Raw genomic sequence first — 26,890 nt, forward strand, 5'->3', positions numbered from 1 at the left:
ACACTAGGAGATACAGTGCACAGAGGGCACACGAGTTCCTTTTCATGCTAGTAAGACTGTCACCTGCAGTTTGCAGGCCTCCTATATATTGGAATATATTAAAATGCAAACTTGTAAAGAAATTATTTATGAACTGTAAATACTTAGAGATTTCCTGCTGAGGGGCTGCACACCAGAGCTGCCAAAGTGTAGAAATACTTTCCGGGGAAACTGCTGCTGAGACAGTATACCTGACCTGGTCATACAGGATAAGCCCTTTCCCTCTATATTAATGATCGATTTGTCACTTTATGCCCCCTGAACACTCACAATATAAAACACATTACAGCGGATCTCAAACTCAAGAAGAAAATGTAATATATTGCAGCTTAGCAGTCCTTAGATGTTATGGTTGTATTAGCAGGGAACCCAATCCGAAATAAGTAATTTCAGGGAGGTGCCCTTCTCATTTCAGGGAGGTGCCCATCTACGGGGGGGCTATTGCTATTACACCCTATGGCTATGGCTATTGCACCCGCCCTCTGCTGCTGTTAGTTAGTAGAGGAGGATCTGATGGAGAACTTCAGGTCCACCTCTGCTGTTTGACAGCAGCAGTGGGTGCAATAGCTAATCAGCTATTGGCTATTGCAAATTGAAATAGCCAAAAGCAATCTAGCTATTCATTCCTAATGCTTTTTTTTTTTTTTTTTATTCTGAATTACTTCGGCCCCATGTCAAGAAAAAAAGTAAGCAGCAGAGAAAGGTTTACTCTGCTAGATATAGCAGTGTAAACCTTTTTCTGAGAACATTTTTCTCTCCCGGGTGTCCAGGAGCCCCTATCTAATAGCGGGAGACTCCAGGAACATCTGGGAGAGTTGAGATGTCTGTATTAGTTTGACATTTTCAAAATTCTTCCTTTAATTTAACTTGGTGATCCTTCCAGTAACACACTTTTCTGTCCTGAAGTGACAATGCCCACTCACTGTATTATATCTATAGAGGAGATGCGTTGTCACCCTAGGCTGGTTTAGACTACAAACAACCCACCCTTCCCTCAGCTCCATAACATTGTGAGGAGGTGTTCTTATAACTAGGAAGGATAATACCATTGTTTGAGCTTTCAGTTCAGTGCACAGGAAGCCCACGTATTTTCTGTACCTGCAGAATATGTACTTAGCTTAAACAAATTAAACTAACTCAGCCATCACATCTAAGGATTGGTAAACTGCAACATATAACAATTTCCTTTTTTTGGGGTTCAGATACACTTTTACTGTCCATGCATTTGCCAGATGAATTAGCATTCACCACTGTATGGCTTGTATGGCTTGGATTTCCAATTGTTTTAAGGGGAAACCGGCTCTCAGTACATTCACTGTAATTATTGGCCAGTGTTAAACTTCCTGGCACCATTTTCCAACATGGTTCAAGAGGACCTGCCACATTCAATCCCACTTTGCTATTTGCCGCACGTATTTGCTAAACCATGCATTACATGCAAATGTGACTCCATTCCTATTATGTATGAATGAAGTTAAAGCAGATTCTATTAAGTGATATCTGTACCGGCCCAGTAAAGATTAGGAGAGGCTTAACTAGAATACTTTGTCTGATTACCTGCATTAAAGAAAAGAAGTGGTTCATGAGGATCCCTAAGTGATCCTGCAGCCAGCCATCGTTCATGATGTCCGCTTGTTCCTGCTCAGCTTCTTCCTTCCTGTTGTCACATATGTCCCACAGGCGGTCTCTTAGATCCTTATATTAACAAACAATAGAGTAGAATTTTATGCATACAGTTAATTCATTACAATACTCTTTCATGCCAGATTTTTGTTTTTCAAAACAAAACTATTAAAGGGAACTGTATATAGTAGTTTAAGGGTGCAGTCGCACCGGAATCAGAACCAAAAACACCAGTCAACGGAGGTACATTGACTTACATTTGCATAGTCCGTTGATATCCATTGCGTTGCGTTACTTTTTTTGTTTGATTTTTACACTAAGCTATATAAGGTATAGGTTCTGCCTTTTGTCAAAACGCATTAGCAGTTCACATCCGTCCGTTACGTAGTGTTGCGCTGAAAAAAGTAGAGCCTGCCCTACTTCTTTCTTTCAGGGGAGGACAGCACAATGCAACACACTGGTGTGAACTGCTCCCATTCACACCCATTCATTTTCAGCTGTCCTTGCGATGGCATCCGTTGAAAAATGGATGCCAGTGTATCCGGTGTGAATGGGGCCTAAATCTTGCTGCGGTTTGTATGGCCTACAAATCCAATATTGATTAATTGTAGGAGCTGTTTTCATCACATTCACAGCCCAATTATTTGCAAGTTGGTGTTAGATAATAGGCTTTTTCTTAATCACCTTAAATCTCCACAATTTTGATAACCTGGATATCAGAAGGTTTTTTTTATTTTTTAATTCCTGCTTTAGCTGACCAGATCTAGATACATATCCAGACCAGATCATCAATGCATGTCAGACCCTGCAGGTTGCAAGAATAAGGAAATCCTAAGCTAAGAACTTGCATACAGTATTAAAGTTTATGTAAAGCCAAAGTCTATGTTTTTTTTTATGCACAGTGGTTTTATTGTATACAAATGAAGCATTGAAAACATGAATATTACATCAAACAGAAAGCTAATCTGTACATCAAATAGGCAGGCATATTTTAAACAAAACAAATATAATATATTTATTGTTATACAAGATTTATATAGCGCCAACAGTTTGCGTTATATTATGCATTATATAAATAATTTATTTGATCTATTCCAGATAAAAATCTTACAAAGTATTATAAGACAATATGATCAACTGAAGAAAAGAGTGATATAAAATATATAGCAGTTGATTTACTAAAGCAGTAGAACATGTTCACTTTGCAAAGTTAATTTTCACCTAGAGTGGTGAATATGTGAAGTTGTGTTCACTTTAAATACCCGAAAGCAGTAGGTCCCCCTGCACTCCTTACAGCCCTTCCGGTCCAAGTAGCAATAGTGGTGCTTGCAGTGATAATCACGGATGGCGCCGTGCACAACAGTCAATGAATGTCCCTCTCTGATCTGCCCAGATGAAGGGACCCTGCGTGGTCCCGAAACGTTGGATTATGCAATATGTGTGACGTTTAGTCCAAATAAATGGACATTTTTTGAATTTCATTTGCTGAGTGCTGGTGATTTCTATCATTCATTCACTTTGAATACTTAACATTGTGCAAGAAAAAAACTTTTTTGCTCACACGTGAATTGACAATTGAAACTAAATAAAATTTCACTTAGCGAAGTCAACATACGATTTACCAAATCAAGCCCACTATGCAGCACTGAATACCAGGCATAATTTAGAGAGATATTCCTTATATATTCCACTACAGTGAACACAACACAGGGAAAAGAACTTGCACATCTGTATATGTAAATATTATAATGTAGGCAATCCTTTCCTATTGGATACTGATAAGACTGAAGAAACACAACCAAAATAGGTTTTCATGTGTGCAAGGATTTATGTTTAGCTTAAATATATACATTTAGGTAGTGTTCAGTTTAAAAAAAAGTATTGACATCCTTGAAGCTTTCATGTTTTGTTATAGGACAATAAATCGAAATATAATTGTTTTTCTTTTTTACGTACTTAAGCCTAGAACAACAGGCTAATCCTCCAAATACAGGGAAGAATGTTCTGCATCAGTCAGGGTAGGAACAACTTGTAAATCTAAGGCATATGGAATTTGCTAAAATACAGTCTCTTGGCCAGAGATGGTAATAAGGGCCTCAGGCACACTTAAGAAATGGAGGCCAGTGGGGTCCGGATTAGACTCTGTTGTGGATGCTCCATGCTCCAAATCTTTGTTTAGTATGTTTGCCATAATTTCTCACTATATTTTTTATGGGATTTTTTTAGTGTGTGTGTGTTTTTTTTGCAAAGTATTTTTTTTTTTAATGTGGAGTTGCCAGTTAGTCTTCATTCACACCAGGGCGACAACATTTCAACACTTTGTAGCGCCTTTTTGCGTGTTTTATTTGTGCGCTTAAGCATTTTACAGGCATTTTCTGCTCATATGTAAGATTGTTTTAAGGCTCATTTTCAGTTGTCTAATGAAAAGCAGTCTCCGCTACAGAAACGTGCTAAAAAAAATAAATTTGCAATTAGCAGCAGCGTTGTCAGCCTGCCATGTGTGCTCCTTCAGTTTGCCATTAGGCTCCTTTATCAGATCTATGAGATAGGCAGGCCAAAAGCCAACTAAAAGATTTGCAAGGCAAGTTGACAATAACGCTTCTAATTGCCGGTTAGAGACTTAGGGCGTATTCACACCTCTCCGGTACAATGCATTGCGGGAACACATGCGTTAATGGACGCTGCATGCATTAGCGAGTTGTGGTGTCATTCATTTTTAATGGCGCCCCAATGCACTAACCAAACGCACCTCCCATGCATATGCATTGCAGCGTATTACAACACACAGTAAGGCACTACTGTGTGATGGGGTGTGCTGCATCAGAAAAACTGGTGCATGTCCGATTCTAGGCAGCCTATTTATTTAGACTTCAAAATGGGACATACACAATTTCTCTAAAACATAACACACATTAATGCGTGGCATTATGATAGGATCCCCAGGCAAGAAGATTTAAAGAGATTCACAAAAACTATTTGCTCCAGAAAACTGTATACAGTGGGATATGATGTCAAACATACTGAAAAATAGATTTTGGGTTTACATACACTTGCACTAAATAGACACATTGGATTCTGGCATCTGGATTCAGCATTCAGGAACTGAGAGAAATGGGGATGAGAATCTCCTTTTGACACGCAAGGTTATGATTTGCAATATTCTGATTCTCCACCAATAACAGTGTAGCCTTCTATCACCTGCCTTTGTAACAGAAACCTGCAAACTGTGTCATATAACATGGGTAAATGTGTCTTTTTCATATAAATGTTTAAATGTTTCATATATACTGTGTGTGTACTGTATATGTGTATATATATATATTTTGGACAATTTTACTCAACTATCACTGCTCACAGAGAGGGTCAGTTATCAGCCCTGAGCTCAGGCAGGAGACAGGCCAGCCTCTCTGGAGGGCTTACAGATTGTCAATGAGCTGACAACTCAGGGACAGGGAGAATGTAGAATCATATAACATGAGTGGTAAGGGTGCGCTATTACCATAACACCTAAAATGTGGAGATTTGGATTCTTACAAATGCCCATTCTTGACTCGCTATCTTTAAGGGAACCTATCACAACAAAAATATGGAGTTGCCATTGCTGGCATGTTTTTAAAGTGAATCTGTACTTGACTTTAACTATAGAGTTCAACTTTTAAGAACATGAATAGAATCAGTTAAAGGAAGGTATCTAAAGATGCCTGTATATTTAAGGATCTTTCAGAGAGCCCCAAAACCTGGCAGGCTTGATCTTTAAATGTCTTCCTCCTGCTCAAAAAGGTTAGCTGCAACACTCTGCTTTCTGCACTTCACGATTAGTCAGTGTGACCACTGATCACAATGAGAGACCAGTCTATTGAGCCATCTAACTCTGCTGCCCTTTACCTCAGCCCCACATCTGCAGGGGTACAGTCACTGTGCATCCTGATATTCCTATCACTTTTGTGGAAAACACACCTAATGAATGTCTGTACATAACTTGCAGGTTGCCGGAGTCACAAAACCTGGAGCTCTATATATTAAATAGCAACTTTACTTCCTGAAGTCACGCCTGGGCCAGCACTCACCCACACCTCACTCATGTACATTTATTTTCTTGCTGTGTAAGAAGAAAAATCTAGAGTCTTGTTTTTAAGTGTTACTCACGTCCAGTCTTTGATGCATTTCTGCTTTTGTCTCCTCATCTTCCCACATATCTTCTGGAATGGAATTAAAGTCAGATTGCCACTGGGAGACAAACTCCTGCTTATGGTCTGGACGCTTTAGATAATCTTTAAATTTAATCCTAAAATAAATCAATATCTTTGCTTAATAAGTATGTAGATTACAATAAATGAAAATATTATAATTCATTTACAGTACCTAAACTTAAATAGATACTGTCACCTTGCCAATGTAGGCCCTGGAAAGGCACCCCCTGACCCCCAAATACTTACATTACCTGCACTCTCTTGCTTCGGTTTAATTAGCAGCATTACCCTGCATGTCCAAGTTTGGATATCTTTAAATAAGGGAACTATGAGGTGGAATACGATATCAAACCTTTTCTTAAATCAAACTATACAATCACTAATACCACGGCCAACCTCAGTTCCAAAGTGTCACCTTAGAATATCTATAATAATCGTAAAAGTTCCCACTTGTTTGGACATTAGTGGAAACTGTGAAATCTGACCTTTAATTAAATACAATACATCCAACAATAAATATGTGTATACTGTATATACACATAATCCCCACTTAATAACACCAGCTAAAACCTATCATATATAATACCGAGTGGGTCTCATTGGTGATATGTAAAATCTCCAAGAATATAAATATCATGTTCACCATGGATGAAAACCTGTGAGTACCATGATATTGCAGCTCCAGGATATGAACACAGTCTAAGAGCATACGTGGTACCAAATATGTCAAAGATCTCGGCATTATTTGGATCTGCTACCGAGATCTTTGACAGATTTAAAGTGACACTTCTTGCTTTTTAGTTTTGGATAGAGTGTGGGAAGCCAGCATACGCGAATCCTATCCCCCGACGCCCACTACATGAAGTTCCGTGGGCCAGGCAGGTGTTCTTTTTTCCACATCTAGCCCTGCTGTGGGCATGCAAGGCTAAATGTAGAGCAGGAAAGCCACCGCTCATTTTTTATTAAGTCACTTGTAGCAGCCTGCTTGTACCCCTATCCTTCCACCACACCTCCACACTGTGTTTTTCAGGGTCCCCCGCTCTTTGGGGTCCGTTGACCGATCTGCACTGTGTGATCAGTGAGACATGAGTGCTGTACTCATAGTGCTTCCTGTCTCAGCTGTCACAAGCCAGGCTGCACAGGAGATCGAAAACAATGCAGTGCTCAATCTTCTGTATTGGAGGACAGGGGAGACATAGGGGGTTATTCACTAAGCTGCAAATTGCAAGCACTCATTGGTCAGCGCGGTCATACAAAAATGGGACAGAAAAGAGACACAGCAGGGGTTTTAACCCTTCCCTACTTTTTCCAAAATGAGAAAAAAATTGCTTCATATCTAATATGTCATATACAGTCTAAATAATATCACTTACCTTATATCATAAAGATAATGAATTACAATAAAGCGCTCTTGTCTCATACTCTTTAATCCAGCTTTTGTAGCAGCTTCATATGTCTTTTCTATAGTCTCCCAGTAAGGTACTAGGAACTCTGGAATCTCCTAATGAGTAAAAGGTTGACAAGATTAAAAGTTATTTCCAGATTTTTTTTTCAAGAAGCCTACCGATAATGTTACCAAATATACTATATGGATAAAAGTTCAGTACACTGTGGGCTTGATTTAGCAAAGGAGAAGAGCAGGTTCACTTTCAAAGCAAATTTGCACTTATCTTTTGTGGCAGTGTAAGCCAATACCACGGTGTTAGGTGGCCTCAAAGTCACCCAGGGTTCTCAGCCAGAGGGGCTGAGTGGCTCCAGGAAGACAGTATGTGTACCAGGAGAGAACTGCCTTTTCAGTTATTTCCAGGTTGTCTGGATCATAGTTGGGATCCTGGAGCCAGGAGATTTCTTAGAGCTCTGGGTGGGATGAAATCTCCATTCCTGGGTCCATGCTTTGGTAGTGACCAGCACCTGATTGTGCACCTGTGTACATCCCTCATGAAGAGTGTGCTGGGATGTGTTCAGGGCCCCACCTGTGAGTCAGGAGAGCTCCACCCTGGGGAGTGTTGGAGTTGTGTGTGTGCAGGGAGCACACGGACACAGACCACCTTGGGTGCATGCTAGACGCACACGGAACAGCCAGGGGTGGCTGGGAGAGGTCAGGAAGGTCGGTGACCCGAGGACCTGCGGTACAGTCTGCTAAGAGAGCAGAGTGAGGGCTCACGAGGGGTGAGCAGCGTGAGTGTCTTGTAGCTGAGGAAAGCTACAGAGCCATAACAAGGACTGTCTTATGCTGCTGTTTCAAGCTATTTTGTGTTTGCCCTTTCAATAAACTGTGTTTCCTTGACTTACCTGGACTACAGTGGAGTGTCCTTGTTACACTTTATAAATGAGGTAAAAAAAAAGAGAAAAAATTACTTTGCAAAGAATACACAATCATGGAAAGGAAGAATTAAAAAAATGTGGATATTTTTTGCAAATCATTTGCGTATCAGCACAACTTTACCTCATTTGAAATTTTCACTTAGCTTAGTGAATGAGGTAAAGTTGTGCTGATTTCAATTGTCCAATTGCGTGCAAACAAAATCCTGTTTTTTTGTTTGTTTTATTTCCTTTACCTGATAGGATAGTATTTGCAAAGTGAATTTTCACTTTGTATCATCTCATTCATTAAGATAAGTGAAAATTCACTATGCAGAATTCACATGCTCTTCTGGTTTAGTAAAATCACGGTCACGACATGACAGGGTCCAGACAGGAAGTTTGTTACTGGCAGGGTCACAAGGTTAAAAAAAAAGAAAACTATTGCAGCCACCACATCTAAGAACAGCTAAGCTGCAATATATTATTATATATTATTTTTTGTTTGGGGGTTTAGATACACTTAAGCTTTATTTCTCTTTACTTAATTACTTATTAGAGATCAAATACAATATCTGGAATTTCGTTTCAGCACTATTTTTATACATTTATTAAACAGTAAGTATTGTACAATAAGCATGCATCATGAATCATTTGTTTTAAACATAGATATCAGCCCATACCTTGGGAAGTGGCTCATTTACATACACCCATTGCGCAGATCCAGGCTGAATGGGTGGAGGACCCACGGGTGTTAGTGCTGTAGGTTCAGGAGTAGTTGGGACTGACTTATTTTTCTTTCCAGGCGAACGACCCCTCCTCGGGGATCCTTACAGATGCACAAAAGAAATGTAAGAAATTAATGGGTAAAACAAATCTATAAGTCCGGTGGAACTAAATTGCAGTTATTTAGAGCTGTTACATTAACATCATTTTAAATCTACACAGGTGGCAGAGGCTGCAAGATGAACAGTTTGGCCCACCACTGATTCTGGTTATTCTGCATGTAATGCATTTGTGTTTATGGGGTATTCCAAGGTCTTTCCAGGACAACAGTTACATAGGATCTCTCTAGAATGTCAGGACAACTTCTCCAGGAACAGCTCCTATGTGAATAACTTTTCAGGGAACCATACAGGGAAGCAAGTATAACACCAAAGCTTCAGGGCCACGAAGGAAACCATCCTCAAGGTGACAAGCCAAATGTCTTGGTGAGATTTCTGGGAAGTGCTGGCTTTCTCTGTACAAGAAACATTGGTCTTATGCTTGCTTCCACTATATGATTTTTCTACTTCGACCTCATTAAAAAGCTGGAGATTGTTCTTGGCGAGTGTTGGCTTTCTCTTCATGAGAAATGTTAGCATTATGAAAGTGGTCCTTCGTGACCTATAAACATTGGTATTATGCTTATTTCCACTGTATGATTTTCTACTTTGAACTCATTAAAGGAGAACTATGGGGTCAGTGTTTTTCCCCATAGTTCTCCTTAGGGTAACAACAATTGCTGCATCCAGGGCCGGATTTCCCAGGCCAACCAAGGCCCGGCAGCAGGGAGTTGAGGGTCAGCAGGGGTGTGGAATTCCTATCTCCCGATGCCCGGGACATGCATTTCCGGGCGCCGGGCGGGTAGTCTATTTCTACATTTAGCCCTGCTTTGGGCAAGCAGAGCTAAATGCACAGTGGGGAAGCCGCCTCCTGTTTTGTACAAGTGATCTCGGTGAGGTCAACAAGATCACTTGTATGCAGCCTGCAGGTCTGCCATCCTCCAAAGGGGGGGGAGGTCGTTGCAGAGGGGGGCGCATTGAGGAACCTGGCCTTGGGGCAGCAGAGAGTAAATCCGGCCCTGGCTGCAGCAGAATTTGGGGAAAAATCAGAGGAAAAGTGAGCGGCAAACATTGACTCTGCTTAGAAGTTGAAATTTCTACAGTGTCAGCAAAAAGATAAGGATAACAATGCTGCACGTTGGCCCACAGTACAGTCTTCAGGCAACTCAGATGCTGTTTTGAATCAAGCCCAGCCCATTCAATATTTATTTTCTGATCAATATATTCAGAGTGCAATGGTTTTTTTAAAAGTGGATATTGAAGATCAGTTAATTGTATGTGTAGGAACCTTTCTACTGTGTTAAAAATCTAAAGGTAAATAAAGATGGCAGGGTAAATTTGTGAACCAAGCTTTCCACCAAACTGCATCAACATTACTAGTGAATTGTAGGAGCTTGTCTTTCAATTCGTTTTTTTGAGCCTGGGGAAGACCCTGCTTCTTCAGTCCAGGCTTCATACAAGACCTTGACTTGACTCCAAGCCATCCACTCTATTTGAGACTTGGCTCTTTCAGACATTATCCATAGCTCATAACCATGGATATGGATAGGGATGCAGACTGGCATTATATACTACTGGATAGGATCCTCAAACTGCATGAGGCACAATCAAAGCTGCCGAGAGGGAAACCGAGAGAAGACAGAAGAGAAATCTCATCCCATAGAGGACACTGAATGGAATGTGATTAAGGTAGTTGACACTGGTTGAAGCCACTGCCATCAACATGGGAATAGAAGTGTTACTATACTAACTGTCCTGATTAGCTGGCAGACTTATGTTTTTCTGCTTTAATAAGTTAACTTTGAAAGGTGGAACAACACAATGCGATTCATGTTTTTGTAAAAAATAAAATAAAACAATGAGTGTGTGTCGTGTGTGGTAGATGAGAGATAAGGATTTACATATAATAATATTACATACATAAGCACTTTTATGGGAATCTGAAAATGTTTATGCTTATGCTACAGGAAGTTGTAAGTGTCAAGGCACTTGTAACTCTCCCTCCATCTTTAGTTCCTGTGCTGCTCCTCTTTCCAGTGTGGGTGTTGTCATCTATCCCTTTGTAATTTAAACTTTCTTTCCTAGGTCATTATGTCTCTGGGCTGTTATCTGAGTCCCCTCACTGAGCTGTCATCTCTACCCAGTCTCTTTGATGGATGATGTTACCCTTCATCCATCGATTTGTTGCCATCCATCTTCAGTCGCTCCGTTATCATCATCTCTGCTGTGCTCTTACTTTTCATTTTTCCTATCTCTTTGCAATAATATCTCTCATGTCTCTGTTCTTTCATCATATCTTTATCTTTCTGTTACTTTGTCTCCCCTGACACTGTGCAGTCCTTGTTGCTGTTTCCGTCCAGGCATCTGTCTCTGCGCTCTCACCTATCTCTTATCACAGTGCTGTCATCTCTCTACTATCTGTGTTGCCATATCTTTCCTGTCTAAGTGTTGTCACCTTTCTTCTTTACCTCTCTCCTGTCTCTGTGCTTACATCTCTGTCTGAACTGTACATCTTTCTTGCCTCTGTGCTGCCATTACTCCTTCCTGTCTTTTAGCTGTATCTGTTTTCTGTGTATCTGCCATCACATCTTTTCTATCTCTGTCCCATCATCTTTCTCCTATCTTTGTGCAGAAAGTTTGGAGTTTAAGTGAGACCCTTTATTGGCTAACTTAACTGACTAAATATGCAAACATTTGGCATACAATACTCTACTACTATCTCTGAGTAATAACATTTCTTCTTTCACTGTGCTGTCACTTTTTCCTGTTTCCATGTTGTCCCGTCTGTGTGATTTCCCTGCCCTCCTATCACTGTGTTGGTATTTATCTCTCTGTCTCTATGTTATCTTACTTCTATTCTTCTGATATCTTGTTTTGTGCTGAGATCTATGTTATGTCTATGTGCTGTCATCTATTCCATTATTTTCCTCCGATCTGTGAGCAGTAATCTTTCTCCTGTCTCTGTGCCACCATCTGTTTCTGTGCGTTCACTTCTCTCCTTTCACTTTCTTATATGTGTGCTGCCATCTCTATCCTGTCTATGCTCTAACCTCTCACCTGTCTCAATGCTCCTTTCATCTCTGCATGCCTCTATTGTATTCTTTTTTCTGTCATTGGGGTGTCATCTTTATTTTATCTCTGTCATTACTCTCTGTGCTATCATGGCTTTCCTGTTCAGCAATGTGCTTTTTTTTTTTTTTTACCTCTTTCTTATTTTTGTGCGGTCATCTCTAAACAGTCCCTGTGCTGTCATCTTTCAGCCGTCTGTTGTGCTGTCATTTTTCAGCCGTCTGCTGTGCCATCATCTTAACTCTGTGCTGTTGCATCTATTCTGTGTTGTCATCTCTTTTTATCTCTCAACTGTCATCTTTTCTCAGTCTTAGTGTTTTTGTCTCTTCTTTTTTTCTGAGCTGTCACCTTTCACCTGGTTCGTCTGTGTTGTCATCTCTCCTCTTTGTCATTAGCCCTCTCTTGTTTCTTTGTTATCTCTCCCCCATCTCTGTGTTGTCATATTTTTCCTCTTTGCTGTCATCTCTCACCTGTTTCCTTGTTGTCATCTCTAGGTTTCCAGTGCTCTCCCATCTTTTTCCTCTTTGCTGCCATTTCTCTCCTGTCTCTATGTTGTCATATCTATCCTGTCATCTCTATCCTAGTTCTTTCCTTCCTGTGCTCTCTCTCTGTAGGCAATGTGTCCACCCCTGGCTGCATTCCCTCCACTATGCCACTCCACTACTTTAGGTGATGTGTACATTTATCAAATTACTTAAAAATATCTCAGTGTACTGGCACCCTTATGGTCTCAAACAATACATAATGTTCAGCATGCCTCAAGACGTTTAAGGCTGATATCATAGAATTCTGTTATTTGGAAACTCTTGCTAAGAATCTTTTTCTCACAACACACAGAAACTTTGTCATGAAAAAATGCTCACATATAATTCACTCTTGCATTTAATGCTTAAACCTAAATTAAAATTGCATTGTACCTGTTTTTGGTGATTTTCGCCCCGAGTCTTTTCCTCGGGGTGTATCTTTCTTCTTTTCTTTCTTATCTAGAGAACTATCTATGAGGATAAACAAGACAAATTAGCTCACAACTGTTATTTTTTCATACAATACAACCTTACAGAAACTTTCATTCAGGAAATACTAAATGGACCTGCTATAAAGTTGATGTATAAGCAACAGTCCAGGGAATACGACGCTATAAGAAGCTACTTCTATCTATGCATACATAAACTGTACACATGTATGTATTGAATAAAATACATTTAATAAAAGTGTTAAACTTCAATTAAGACCACTGAGTGATTGTCAGATCATGTAATATGATAAAAATAGTTATTCATGTTCATAGCTACAGCTTGCGGTATACTGAGAACGCTGCAGCCGGGACGGATCCCGACATTACTGTTGAGATCCACCCAGCTGCGTGATTGACAGCTGTCTCTGCCTATCTAGAGGCAGAGCCAGCTGTACCCGCCCCGTTCGTTCCTCCAGTCAGCGCTGGAGGATCGGAGCGGGGAGGGGGGGAATCCCTGCTGGGAGCCGTGAGTGACAGTCAGGGCTCTCTGCAGGGACAGGATCGAGAAGTGAGTGAGCGACAGTATGTGTTCGATCACTTCCCGATCTATTGAGCCGACGTGTGACAGTTTCATTGTCACACGTCGGCTCGAACTATGAGGTTGAGTGAAAATCACTCACCTCATAGTTCTCCTTTAAGTATTTAATATGGGACTTCAGATGAAACTTTTTCCTAGTGTTGGATAAAGCAGGAAAGAGCAAAATGCTGTCAGGTGTTTATTTATGTCCGTGACAATGTTATGGAGATTTTCCCTCATTTGCTGTACTGGGGACAAAATGGACAGGAGAGAAAAAAATCCCATGTTTGACAGTTGTCACCAGAACAATTGTCCACACTGGAAAATTTCCCTTCTACTTCTGTCCAAGTGACAACAGTAAAACTGTAAGTTTTCAGCACTTTCTGTCCCAAGGACTACAGTCCATTGTGGATCTTATCAGCCGGGCCAAAGTCAGCGATAAAAACCTAGAAACACGTTTTGGCTGAAGTTCTACTTTAATTTACAGAAGCATACATCATGCATCCATGTCTATGTATAACTAGGTATTTTATTTTGCAATTCATGAAAAGAAAATGCTACACACACACACTATACACAAAAACACAATTTTAGAAAATCACAATAATATTGATAGGTCTATTTACAGATGATCTCTGTATATCTAAAAAAAAAAACAATACTTCCCCTATGACAAACATTACCTCTCCAGCCTCCACCAAACAAAGGCTGTTACTACACTTGATTAATAAAATAAAGCATCTTTATGTTTGGTAGAGGTCACTGATTGATGAGTAGCACAACTGTTGTCAGCATTATTAATAACCTAAATGGAAAGTGCCAGTGGTGCACCTTGCCAGTCTCAGCTTCTCCTCTGAAACATTTCACCCATAATATTGATTTAATCATAGAGACCTCTATGATTAAGCCCATTTTTTTTTAAACCAAGACTGGTGTGGATCACCATCAAGTTTTCATGATAACGCTGACATTGGTTGTGTTACTCGCTATTTTATTGTGTATGGATGAAAGAGGGAGATGGACATCTGCGGGCACGCACATGGAAAGGGCAGTTGCAGCCACAGCACCTGGAGCACTACTCTTTTGTGCTGCACTGTTTGCCTTAGTGAGGAGGACTGGTGTCCTTCATCAGGGAAAAATATATATTTATAGAGTTTAAAGAGTTCAAATATAACAAGAAAATACACCTAGTCCTGATGTTAACAATTGTAAACAGAATTATAGACCTCAGTGCAAACAAGATTATGTTCTCAATGGCCAGGTCCAAGAAAATGTAACATTTTGCAGGGTCCCATACTGCATGCCTTCCATGTCCTTGTGCAAGCACTGTGTCCAGTCGTAGAGATCAATGTGCACTGCTATGTCCAGTTCAATCATTTTTCTCTATTGGTAAGTGCAGCATAAGGACTTTGGCTTTGGGATATAGGAGTATGGTGGTACAAGAGGCATGAAGTAGTACACGGTTGGCACTTAACTAAAGAAAACATTGTTCCCCCTGCAATGACGATGGTAAAAGGTGAATCATGCTTGTATGATGATTCATATAAAAATTGAAATTAAATACAATTATTGCCTACCTTCCCCTGCCTTTGTGCAAAATGTGGCCTAAAAAAAAGCCATTTACGCTGTTCTAAAAAAAGGACATTGTGCAAAATGGTATTTTTATATTACATTGTAGAAACTCAATCAGCTTTCATTTGCTCTAAACACTTGAACCAGACATGACAATGGGTACACTCATATCATCAATATCAATTAGTCCAATGAACAAAAATAATACTTGTGACCTTCAAACCCATTTTCCTTATCACACAATCTTTTCTAAAAACCTAAAATGCTGCACCCCTGTCTTCCCAATACTAGCTCCTATTCAGTCGCAGTGGCGTAACCAGAGTTCTGGGCGCCCGGGGCAGAAATTTTTTTTCGCCCCCCCCCCCCATTATATAAACAACCACTGGAACTGTACCCTGCACCTCCCACACACACACATGTTTTTATTTTAATTTTTCAAATTTTAATATTTTATTTTTTTTGAAACTTTTTCATTTTTTTAAATCAATTTTTATTTATTAATTAATTTTTTATTAAATATTTTTATTTTTTACTTTACTTTTAGGGGCTTCGGGGAAATATTGGGGGTCTAAACAGACCCCTGATATTTCCCTTTAAAAATAGAAAAAGAGATTGAGGACACAGAGTCCTCAATCTCTTTTTCTGTGTCCCCTGTTATCAATGAACAGGAATCCTTTATGAGTGTTCCTGTTCATTGATAACATGGTATGTTTACTATAACTACAATTATGAATGAACAGGCGGAGATGTAGATCACTCCCGTTCATTCATAATTGAGGATATAGTTTACATACCAGGTCCTCAATTATGTACAAACACTCAGCGATCACTGATCACTGAGTGCTTGTACCCGCTCTCCTTTCTGACACACACTGTCACAGGAGGCTGCAAGAGGAGAGCCCAGCCTCCTGTGACAGTGCTGGCTGTCCCTGCCCCCACACCGCTCTGCTGCACTGTGATAGGCGACCGAGCGGTGTGGGAGGAAAGACACCGGCCGCTCACAGCGCTCGTCCCGCAGCGCTCGGCCGGCTGTCATTTTCTCTCTGATTCCTTTCATCCCCGCTGGGCACTGCTCTGTGTCCCAGCGGGGATGAAAGGAATCACGGCCGCGCCGGCAAAACGGCAAGAATGTCACTTTCATTTAGCCGAAAGTGCCATTTTCGGCCGGCGCCCCCCCTTCACTTTTCGCCCGGGGCCCGCGCCCCTGCTGCACCCCCGGTTGTTACGCCACTGTTCAGTCGTCTTCAAATTAAGTCTCTTTTTAATTTCTGGCCCTATAGGGTTTAAAAGGTTTTCCTCTTTTATACAGTATGCAGTACACTTTCTGCATTTTTTTTTGCAAATATAGGACAATCTACCCTCCAATCATTATGTCATCTATGAAGATAACCTAATTATTAATATTTTTTGTAATCCGCCAGTTATCATGCAGCATGCTGAGGGACATTTCATCTATGTACATTATACTCAAGTTAACACATAACCATAAATCAAAACGTAGAAACAGCATAAAAGCATTGCTTGCAGAAGTGTATGGTATAAAGAAATAGGCAATATATGCAAAAATAAGAATGGGTAAAGATGATTTCATGGATACAGGACAGAGACCACTCCAAACACATAAATGTTATAAAGAAGTATATAGCGTGCTAGGAAAGTCTGGAAGAAAGTCTGTTGTGATAGGAAGTTCTGTAACAGAGCTGCAACACCACGGTGAAAATAAATTAGAAAAGAAAATATATATTTTTTTATCTTAGGGGTTATACAGAAGTGCGTAGAAGTCATATTAACGATGTAGGGAAATAAAGTTTCATTATACAGTCATTTTCTGAAGGATATCAGGACCCAATGTATAGAGAAACAGAGAGGGAAGCATAGAGGGTGCACCTGTAAATGGATTTCAGTATAGAAGGGTAAGGACAGGAGATTCTCCAATAGGATAGAAATTGAGTTCTTAAAAGGTGTCCCATGTTCTACTGGGTGTATCACAATCCCAGTAAGTTGTGATATATAGCATGAAACATTAACCACCATGCTGAGCTTCAAGCTTTGACAAGACAGCAGCAGACGTGGTACTGTGAAGCTGGTTAATGTGAATTTTATAAAGAAGGTTGGAAGGACAAACATTTCCAGAGATCAATCTTCAATTAAGAAAGAGAAGTCACAGGACCTTTCGGTGACTTAGATTTCCCCTTTCCTTTCTTTGCAGATGTCCGTTTTCCAGGAGATGGCGGACGTGGGTCTTTAGTGGACTCTGGAGGAGGAGTTGGAGGTAGTGAGGGAGCTGGTGGTGTGACTGGCAATGGTTGAATCTCCTCCTTCTTCTCAGTCTCAATATCTGTGGATTACATGCAATCGATAAAACAGTACAAATTAAATAAAATGACAATGCTAAAGAGAGGAGGCAATAAAGGCCCTGACATATGAAGCTAGTCTTATAGAAGAACCTAAAGCCCTGTTACAAACATGAATCTGCAGCCACTGACTGTATTTTTAGTGTAGTTGGGTATGAGAGAACTAAAACATATTTTATCTAGAAATGTATTAATTATATACTTCATTGTTTTGATAACCAAGGCTTAATGTTATGTGCTATAAAAAAAATGCTAAGGTCAGTGTCTCTAAGGCCCCTTTCACATGGCCACTCCGATCGGGTCCACCTGTCAGTTTTTCAGGCGGACCTGTTCGGATGCCCAGTGCAAGTCCATGGGCAGCCATGAGTCTATTTACACCCGGTTACCCCGACTCCGGCGGGGTCCAGAGAAACAGACGGATCAGGGATCCATTTCGCCAGAACGGATAGTATCAGGTCAGGGGTAATCTGCTGTAAACAGACACATATCCGTTTACATCAGATTCCCCATAGACCAACATGGGGTCCGGCTAGGGTTGCCACCTGTCCAGGATTCACCCGGACAGTCCAGGTTTTGAATGCTGTGTTCGGGTTTCATGGCATCAGAAACCCGGACACAAGATGTCAGGCAGACAGGGGAAACCAAAATTAAGGTAGGGGCTACTGGCCCCCCACTGAAAACAGTCTCAACTGTGATATTTACATATGAATGGGCGGCGCTATTTACATATGAATAAGCTACGACTTATTCTCCCCAAAAAATGTCTGCGCGTCGCCTGAGTGTTCGGGTTTCGCTTGAAGAAAAGGTGGCAACCCTAGGTCCGGCAGTTTCCATTTATTCCTTCATCACAAGGTGGAGGAAAAAACTGTACAGACATGGATCTCACAGCGGTGACATCTGCTCTGTACTGCTGTGATCAGGAGAGGATCCGTGCGTGGATCCTCTCCTGACCAGCCTGTGTGAAAGGGGCCTAAGTGTACTCTAAAAATCTTAAAACTGAGGTTTAATCTGTTTATATTTTGTCTTCCCTGGCTCCTCTTTCCCTCCTCATCAACATGCTAATGAACATTTAAAATATAATTAAATATTTTATTTTGGACCAGTGAGGTCATCATGGGGAGGCTGTGCTTTTTTATGCAATGCAGGCAGATCATGTCTAATGGGAGGGGCTCGCAGAGTACTGTTCATAGCTTCCTGAAAAACTCAGAGCACCTTGCCACAGTACTACTCTCAAGAGCCATCAGCCCTGAAGCAAGAGGTAGGCTCATTCTTGAGAAGGGTTGTACAACTATTAAAATGCCTTGATGTGTAGCTGTGAGCCTGAAGGAGTGGGTCTTCCTAGGCAGAATGCATTCACGTATGATGTGATTCTGAGTTTCCATGACCGATAGAAGGAAGATCTAGTGAATGTCAGAAGCTCACAGTGTGAAGTGAAATCAGAGTAAGCAATGTCAGTACGGGAGAGGAGCCGGTACAACTGTGCAAGACTGAAGTCCGGAGTCCAGTTGTAAACACTGTACCTTTATTCTGCTTATAGTAGAGAGCTGTTAAAAAGGCATTCTCCATTATATGGTATAAGCTGTCCTTATCCACTTCTCCATCTACTTTTACTAAGATATTCTGCAGTGAAAACCACGCCTCCAGTTTCGGCCAGTTGTCAAGGAATCCTGTAATTCTAAAAGATGAACAACAATAGTAAGCATTTCCACCATGTAAAAAACATAACTGTAATCACCTTCCACACGGCACATTTCTATATAATCTTATGCAGGGCAATTAATTAGGTATTAAAAATGATTATGTTTGAAACAGTAAGGAGTAGTCGACCAAAAGTTTGGTTTGAAACAACCCACAAGAAGTCCTTGTCATGAGCAGCAAACCACAGTGATAGGTATGGGCTTGATTTTTGACATGGAACTTAACAAGGCGGTTTGGATTCCACTTTGAGACACTCCCAGATCACAGCCCTCAGGTTTGCCTTATCAGCAAAAGTTGGAGGGGCGACAGGCCAGAGAAGAAGAACTTCCAAATTGTAAGGCAATGGCATATACTGTACAAGGTCAGGTGCTGTTCGGGTAGTGGTAACACAAATGCAAGACAGGTAGCAGATAGATGAACAGCAGGAACCAGAAGAGTAGGGTTGTGGTCAGGAGTCATGAAGTTCAAGGCAAAAACAAATAATGGGGGCCAGAATAGAAAGTAAAATCCATAAATAAGGAAGAAATGGCCAACGCTCAGCTGTAAACAAAGATTTTGCTTTGAGACAAAACTAAGCTGTACTGTGCTCTCTGCCTGGTTAACCACATGGGTCAAAAGCTGAGCAACCTTACAATTTTCCTCCTACAAAAAAAGGTTGGGAGGCTTGGCAGAGTTTCTGCAGCAAGTATCGGGTATGTAGCTTATACTCTCAGCTGCCTGCTGCTAGCATTGGGAGAGTTTCTGCAGCAAGTATCGGTATGTAGCTTATACTCTCAGCTGCCTGCTGCTAGCATTGGGAGAGTTTCTGCAGCAAGTATCGGTATGTAGCTTATACTCTCAGCTGCCTGCTGCTAGCATTGGGAGAGTTTCTGCAGCAGGTATCGGGTATGTAGCTTATACTCTCAGCTGCCTGCTGCTAGCATTGGGAGAGTTTCTGCAGCAGGTATCGGGTATGTAGCTTATACTCTCAGCTGCCTGCCGCTAGCATTGTTGTTTTTTTGTAGCCACACTTTTACTTTAGATCAAAGTTGGACATTTGTGCATCACCTTATATAAGTTGTTAGCAGGAAGACAACCTTCCAGTTCTTCAAATGTATATGCTTTATCATTCTTTACTGCCACACGGAGGAACATAAGACTGGCTACTAGAATGATGGGGGTGTCATTCCTACCTGTGCTGGATCTGGTTCAGTTTTTGGTCATGGTCATCCCCTTTAGGAGCTGTTTCATTGTATTGGTCATCTCCTTGACCTGTGGAGAGGTTATCAAATCTAAACATCAAAATACTGGTGAAGAGAAATCAACCAAAAACTCTCCAGATGTCATGAAACTACAAATATATGTATGGTAGGGCATGGTGGAACTTGCAATTCAAGCCACACATTTCCTTCTTCCGCAACAAACCATAACACAGTCTGTAATTTTTGTTTCATCCCTGTGTAGAATCTACTGGGGCAGTTGACAATAACACTGGCTCCCTAGAGGGCTATCCACAAAATATAAGGGGAACGTAATCAAGAGAATAAAGATCAGGAAGTTCAACACACAGTAACCAGGAAAGGGGTACATGCATGCAAACGGAGTCCACTAGTGGAGATGAGAAACTGGAGGCTTACAAAAGCATACAACAGCAATCAAAAGTGCCTTGACACATTTTGCATTATGGCTTTGCATTACCGCACATTATGACTAAGCACCAAAGTGTGAAACACATCAGGGCACTTTTAATTGCTATTATGTTCTTTTTTCATTTAATCTCCTGGATCTCCTCTCTACTCATGGACTCCATTTGTACGCGTCTCTTTGTTGTGAATTTACCAGGACAGGAAGTGATAGGAAGTTTACCAGTGCCAAGGGACAGGCAGAAACAAATACAGGAATTGTTTGTAATAGACTCTAGTGACAGGTAGATTATAGGATCAGAGCCGGCACATGGGGTGAGGCCAGTGGCAGGTGAGGCACCCCCCAGCCCGCCCTCGCCCAGTCACAAAACTGTTTTTTTTATCTGCCAGCAGCCTGTGAGGTAGGAGGGGATACTGATCTGCCTGTGGGGTGTGGGAGGGAGGAGACAGGGAGGAGACTCCTTGTCCCTCACTTGCTTGTCACTGATGAGGAATCTAGACAGATGCTGTCAGTTTTTTTTTTTTATTGGACAGCTTGGACCAAAGGCGCTTTGTCATTGGTACAAACCATCCACAGAGCTCAAGGCTCTGACTGCAAGTCAGAGGCTTGTTGTAGCTCTGACCCCGCTGCAGCGGGGAAAGCCCGCCTCTGTGTAACCTAACATAGCTGTCAAAAGGCGGGTGAAGCGCCGCCTGTAATTATTAGGCAATGCTCCGTCCATGACAGTTTACACAGTGGGGAGGCTTTCCTCGCTGTGTAACCCGCTAGAAGCCAGTCTGAACAAAAAAACACATTTCCTTCATAATAGCAGGTGAGGCTCGCCTCACCTGCTTCCCCAGACCGCAAGTCCCTGGATCAGAGCATAGGTGTGAGTCATGCTAACATCAACAACACAGAGGGGCACCATATCTATCCCAATAAAAAAGATTCCACTGCATTCTCCTTTGAAGTAGATACTGTGCTAAAACGAAAACACTGTAGTTTAAACTTAAGACATGAAATCCATTTCACTAGAAGGAATTCACTCATCAACTCTAGGCTAATGGTCAGTTACAGGTTCAGAGTAGATCATACATTGCTTCCATACTCTAAGTAACTTCACCTTCACTACAGCAAAACATTTATCTGCATACATGACAGAACTGTCTTAAATTCTTCATACTTTCTGTAGCATGTGTGAGCACATTGTAAAGTGCACCTATGCTCAGACTATTAAAGTATTTACCTATTCTAAACAAGCAATGAAGTACCTTTGAAAGTCATCCCTGACCTCTCTAGGTGTTTTTAATGAAAATGTATTCAGTCTCAAAGATCTTCAAAGAATACAACAAAGACTCTAAGGTCCCATTCAAACAGAGGTTTAGGCTGTGACTGGGTATTACTGCGGCAAGAACCTATGGACTAGGCATCATAGTGGAAACAGCCATCATGTGAATGAGGCCTAACTGTGTTGTGAACTTAGAATTTTTTTAATTTCCATAATGCTTATTGATACAGAGATAAATGAGGGTTTGTTGTAAAGTGTGATTACTGTTTGTTCGGAATATATAAATACTATAGTGTGCATGACCTGGGCACAGGTTTGCTTTATTTGAAATGTTGCCGGAAAATCTGTTTATGGTAATGAATACATTTTAACAACTGTTGTGTTATCCTACAATCACGTGCAGAGATGGTTGTATACAGGCATTTTAAATTCATACCAAGATATCCATAAACCTTTAGAAAGAAGTACAATTTTACTAGTGACCATTGTATGAAAGGAATACACATGCAGCCTTGTGTGTGGGACATCAGAAATAAAGATCTACCATGACATTACATTACATTTACATATAGTTCTGAGAAAAATTATGAAGTGTAAGACCAACTTTGGACTGTAAACATAAACACAGTCCATGATGGCTGCAGAAGATACAACCAATGGAAGCATCTGTTGAGTGCAACCAGCAACTGATTGTTCACATTTCCTTATAAAAAAGGTAACAAAGCCTTGACCATGCACGTGACACAACTACCTGTCAGCTAAAATGTTGTTAAAGTGTATGTAGACCCTAACACTGAACTTCTCCTATTTGCTCTTTTTTGATCTCTTGAAGACGAACTCTGGGAAAAGTTATTATTAACCCTTGCAGCAGGGCTCCCGTCGCACTGCAAGATTTAAGTGCTCGTCTTGGTAGTAAAATAGCAAAGTTATATGCACCTGATCCTCAGAGCCGGCTTGCTCTTAGACCGGTTCCTGGAACCTCTCTAATACTGTGTATTGGACATCAGAACGATGAGGGACATACCATCAATGCAGCAGAGGAGACAGGCAAGCACAGGGAGCACTGTCACAGTCTTCCGGCTCCAGGATCAGGTAAGTATATCTTTTGTTATTTTCCTCCATAGACCAAAATGAGCACTTAACCCTTGGCAGTTCGGTGGTAGCTCCACTGCAAAGGTTAATAATGATTTTTCCTCCTGGAATTCTGTTTTAATATCTGTTTAATAAGAGCTAAAAAGTACCCGATGATCCTGACAGAAATCCAGTGCTGTCCTGTGCGCCCTACACTGTTATCTGAAACAGTGTTATTAACTTTGCTCAGTTCACTTCTGTGGAATAAAGTATACCATAGGGATGAGGAGAGGGTGGTGTTTTGTAGTCCAAAAACACTTCCTCTTCCAGGGTGACAAAGCTGCTACAATATAGTACAGTGAATTAGGGTTGTCACCCAAGGACAGGAAGTGTGTAAGTGGCAGGATCACCAGGTGAAAATTAGAAAAAGGTAGCCTGAAAAATTAACTAATGTGGTCACCACATCTAAGGACCGGTAAGCTGCAATATATAACGTTTCTGTTCTTGATTTTAGATATACTTCATGATTACATGAGAACGCCACACAGTAAAGAAGTGAAGAAACCAAAGGTTGAGGTTTTTTTAACACTAATCAATCTCGGTGAGATATTATGTCCAACCTGAATTTTTATTCTCACCCTCACCAGCCATCTTACCACGTGACCCTGCAGCACGCTGTAATACTACATTGTCGGAAACTTCTATTAAGGCAGCAAAGTCAAGTGATGGAGGAGGCGGCGGAGGATCCTGCGGGGCACCCAGATCTTTCACTAGAGTTGACATCTTCTTCTTGTTTCTTGTTGCCATTTTGTCTGGGTCATAACCTGTGAGAGCTTTCTCTACCAGTTTTGCCTGATTCAAAGTAGCTGGGAAGCCATCTATCACCCATCCGGAGTTTGCTGGGATATGACTACAACAAGAAACAACAGTTTATACATTTGAAGTAGACTTGTCAGCCATTTTACACTTTTAAAAGTAAAAGAACGGTCTGACAGCAGGTGCCACAAGGTGACTATTTTATCTTTTTTTAAGCCAGAGAACCCTCCTCTATGTGCCTCTCTGACACTGGTTTCACTTAGTTGCCAGGGGCATGACTTCCCTGCCTCTGGGGGTAATAATTTATTCTGTCAAATGGCAACATCTTATTGTCCAAAATGGCAGTTTCACTGGAGAAAAGGGATGGTGGGAGGGCTTGGAACTGAAGTCTGGAAAGATGATGAAACCTATGGCTTAGTGTGTTTCCACTTTTGCAGTCAAATTTGAGAAAACCCCACTATATGTTTGCTATGTGTTCCCATTTACACATCATACCTAACAATCATTTAAAAAAAAAAATGTCTTACCTTTACCCGTTATAATACCCATAATAATAATACGGCCGGCCGGGAGCTTCCTAGATCAGGGCGGGTGTATTTAAGCGTCCCATCAACCACTCCCACACGCGTGAGCGGGAACCTGCCCAAATTTAAAAAACAGGCAGAGATGCCTGTTTACATACAAGCGATCGCTTGTATAAAGTGCCGGTCCGTGCGCCTCTCCTCCCGCTGTCCCGGGCTCCCTGTAGATCCTCAGAACATTTCTGAATTGGTGCTGACACTGTTCTTCCTTCTGGAGGGGGGCTACTCTTTGTTCCCCATGGTCCCTGTGTGTGTTGTAAAGTAGCCACCACTCCAAGCTCACTCCTGTGATGGACTACAATCTCATATTTAGTTTACTGATTTGTATTGAGATTGTAGTCCATCATAGTAGTGAGCTTGGAGCGGTGACTACTTTACAACACACACAGGGACCATGGGGAACAAAAGTAGCCCCCCTCCAGAAGGAAGGACAGTGTCAGCACCAATTCAGAGATGATTTGAGGATCTACAGCCAAGTGAAACACAAATAAGATACATTTCTGTTAATAGTTAAAGGGAGAACTATGAGGTGAGTGCTTTTCACTCACCTCATAGTTCTAGCCGACCTGTGACAATGAGACTGTCACAGGTCGGCTCAGTAGATCGGGAGGTGAGCAAACAGTTACAGGCTGGATTCTCCCCTCCCCGCTCCGCCAGCGCTGACTGGCGGAACGGACAGGGAAGGGGGCGGGTACAGCTTGCTCTGCCTCTAGATAGGCAGAGCCAGCTGTCAGTCACGCAGCTGGGCGGATCCCGGCACCATTGTCGGGATCCGCTTCAGCTGCGGCGTATCAGTCGCGGTATACTGTGGCGTCTCAGTATACCACGAGCTACAGCTCGCGGTATACTGAGCCTAGGGTGACGGGAGGACGCTAGTTTGTGTCCTCCCGTCACCCTAAGGAGAACTATGGGAAAAAGCCTTAACCCCATAGTTCTCCTTTAAGGTACATGAATGTATTTTTATGATTTAACTCCTGAGTTTAGTGTCACTTTAGAAACTGAGCTCCAGGCAGTTATAAAAGACAAAAACTAATACAACATGAAGTTTTTACACTTTTTGTCCAAAGATCAGCATATAATAATAAAAACAGCTGTGCAGGGTATTTATTAAAACAATGTACCACATAAAAGCCTTATATGTCCGTAAAAATTTTTCAGGCGTGCTTATTAATCATAGGATTTTAGCTAAATTAACTAACGCATATGGGCACAGCTGACTTTGGCTTGGATGTTTTGGTATTAATGACAAAAGGGTCAATTATAGGAAACCTTTTCTGAAGAAGTACTGAGGCCATCACTGCTGACATATCCTTCTGAAAATACTAGTTCTCTGTCTGTCATGCAGATTCAAATTCTGACTGACTTTCCTGAACAGCGTGTTTGGAAGCCAGAGACAGCCGGGAAATCAGTAATCTAAAAGGAGGTAGCAATAAGAGCTCCCGCTTTTTTTTTCAAAACAGGTTTTCTTGAAAATAAAAACTAGTAAAGGCCAATATGGGCCCCGTACTGCTTGCTGCCACCTATAAAAGCAATTTCTGGAACATACATGCAGAACAGCGTATACTGTTTATTGATCTTTTCTTACTTGATGGCCGTGACTAGGATGTCAACAAGTAGCTCATCTGGCACGGCCTTTCCCTTCTTCAGATACTTCTCCACCGATCCGCCCAGCTCAGCCCTGGCTGACAGCTATATAAGTGGTACACCAGAAGGAGGATTAGACTTGCATGAACAGAATACAGACAATTATTTCATTTAAAAAAGTTTCAAATTAACTTTTTTGCTGTCCTTTCTTCTGTGGTAGAAAAAGTAACTCGAGTCATCTGTAACCACACAGGACTATTCTCAAAAAATATCAGCAGCGGGAATGTATCTTCACCCACGATACACTATATGGCCAAATGTTTGTGCACAACTGACCATCACAGCTACTACTGAGGCAAAAGTATGTGGACAACTCTCCAGAATATTGGGATCAGGTGTTTCCAGTGAAGGGTACTCTTAATGCTACAGCATACAAAGACATTTTAGACAATTTGCACTTCCAGCCTTGTGGCAACAGTGTGGTGAAGGCCCTTTTCTTTTCCAGCATGACTGTGCCCCTGTGCACATACCCAGCTCCATAAAGACATGGTTTGATTAATTTTGTGTAGAGGAACTTGAGTGGTGGCCTGCACAGAGCCCTGACCTCAACCTTGCTGAACATCTTCTTCAGGTATAGTTTTTTTCATCCAACATCAGTACCTGAGCTCAGAAATACTTTTTTTGACTGAATGAGCACAAATTCCCATAGATACACTTCACAATCTGGTGGAAAGCCTTCCCGTTAG

At 41.3% G+C, this 26,890-nt stretch overlaps 1 protein-coding gene across 1 annotated transcript in view; it reads right to left on the reverse strand.

Annotated features, from left to right (window-relative positions):
* The window catches only part of SPEF2 (sperm flagellar 2), a 127,684-nt gene that overhangs the window by 30,288 nt on the left and 70,506 nt on the right, over positions 1-26,890 (reverse strand). The window contains exons 15-24 of the mRNA XM_018563455.1: positions 26,146-26,249; positions 23,820-24,073; positions 20,375-20,453; positions 19,025-19,179; positions 17,321-17,488; positions 12,964-13,041; positions 8,837-8,982; positions 7,226-7,353; positions 5,809-5,947; positions 1,597-1,734 (exon numbers count right to left, since the gene is read on the reverse strand). Of these exons, the coding sequence (XP_018418957.1) occupies positions 1,597-1,734; positions 5,809-5,947; positions 7,226-7,353; positions 8,837-8,982; positions 12,964-13,041; positions 17,321-17,488; positions 19,025-19,179; positions 20,375-20,453; positions 23,820-24,073; positions 26,146-26,249 (1,389 nt within the window). The remainder of the gene's footprint in view (positions 1-1,596; positions 1,735-5,808; positions 5,948-7,225; positions 7,354-8,836; positions 8,983-12,963; positions 13,042-17,320; positions 17,489-19,024; positions 19,180-20,374; positions 20,454-23,819; positions 24,074-26,145; positions 26,250-26,890) is intronic.

The sequence above is a fragment of the Nanorana parkeri genome, unplaced genomic scaffold (assembly GCF_000935625.1).
Source record: "Nanorana parkeri isolate BGI_ZX_2015 unplaced genomic scaffold, ASM93562v1 scaffold666, whole genome shotgun sequence".
Taxonomy (NCBI): domain Eukaryota; kingdom Metazoa; phylum Chordata; class Amphibia; order Anura; family Dicroglossidae; genus Nanorana; species Nanorana parkeri.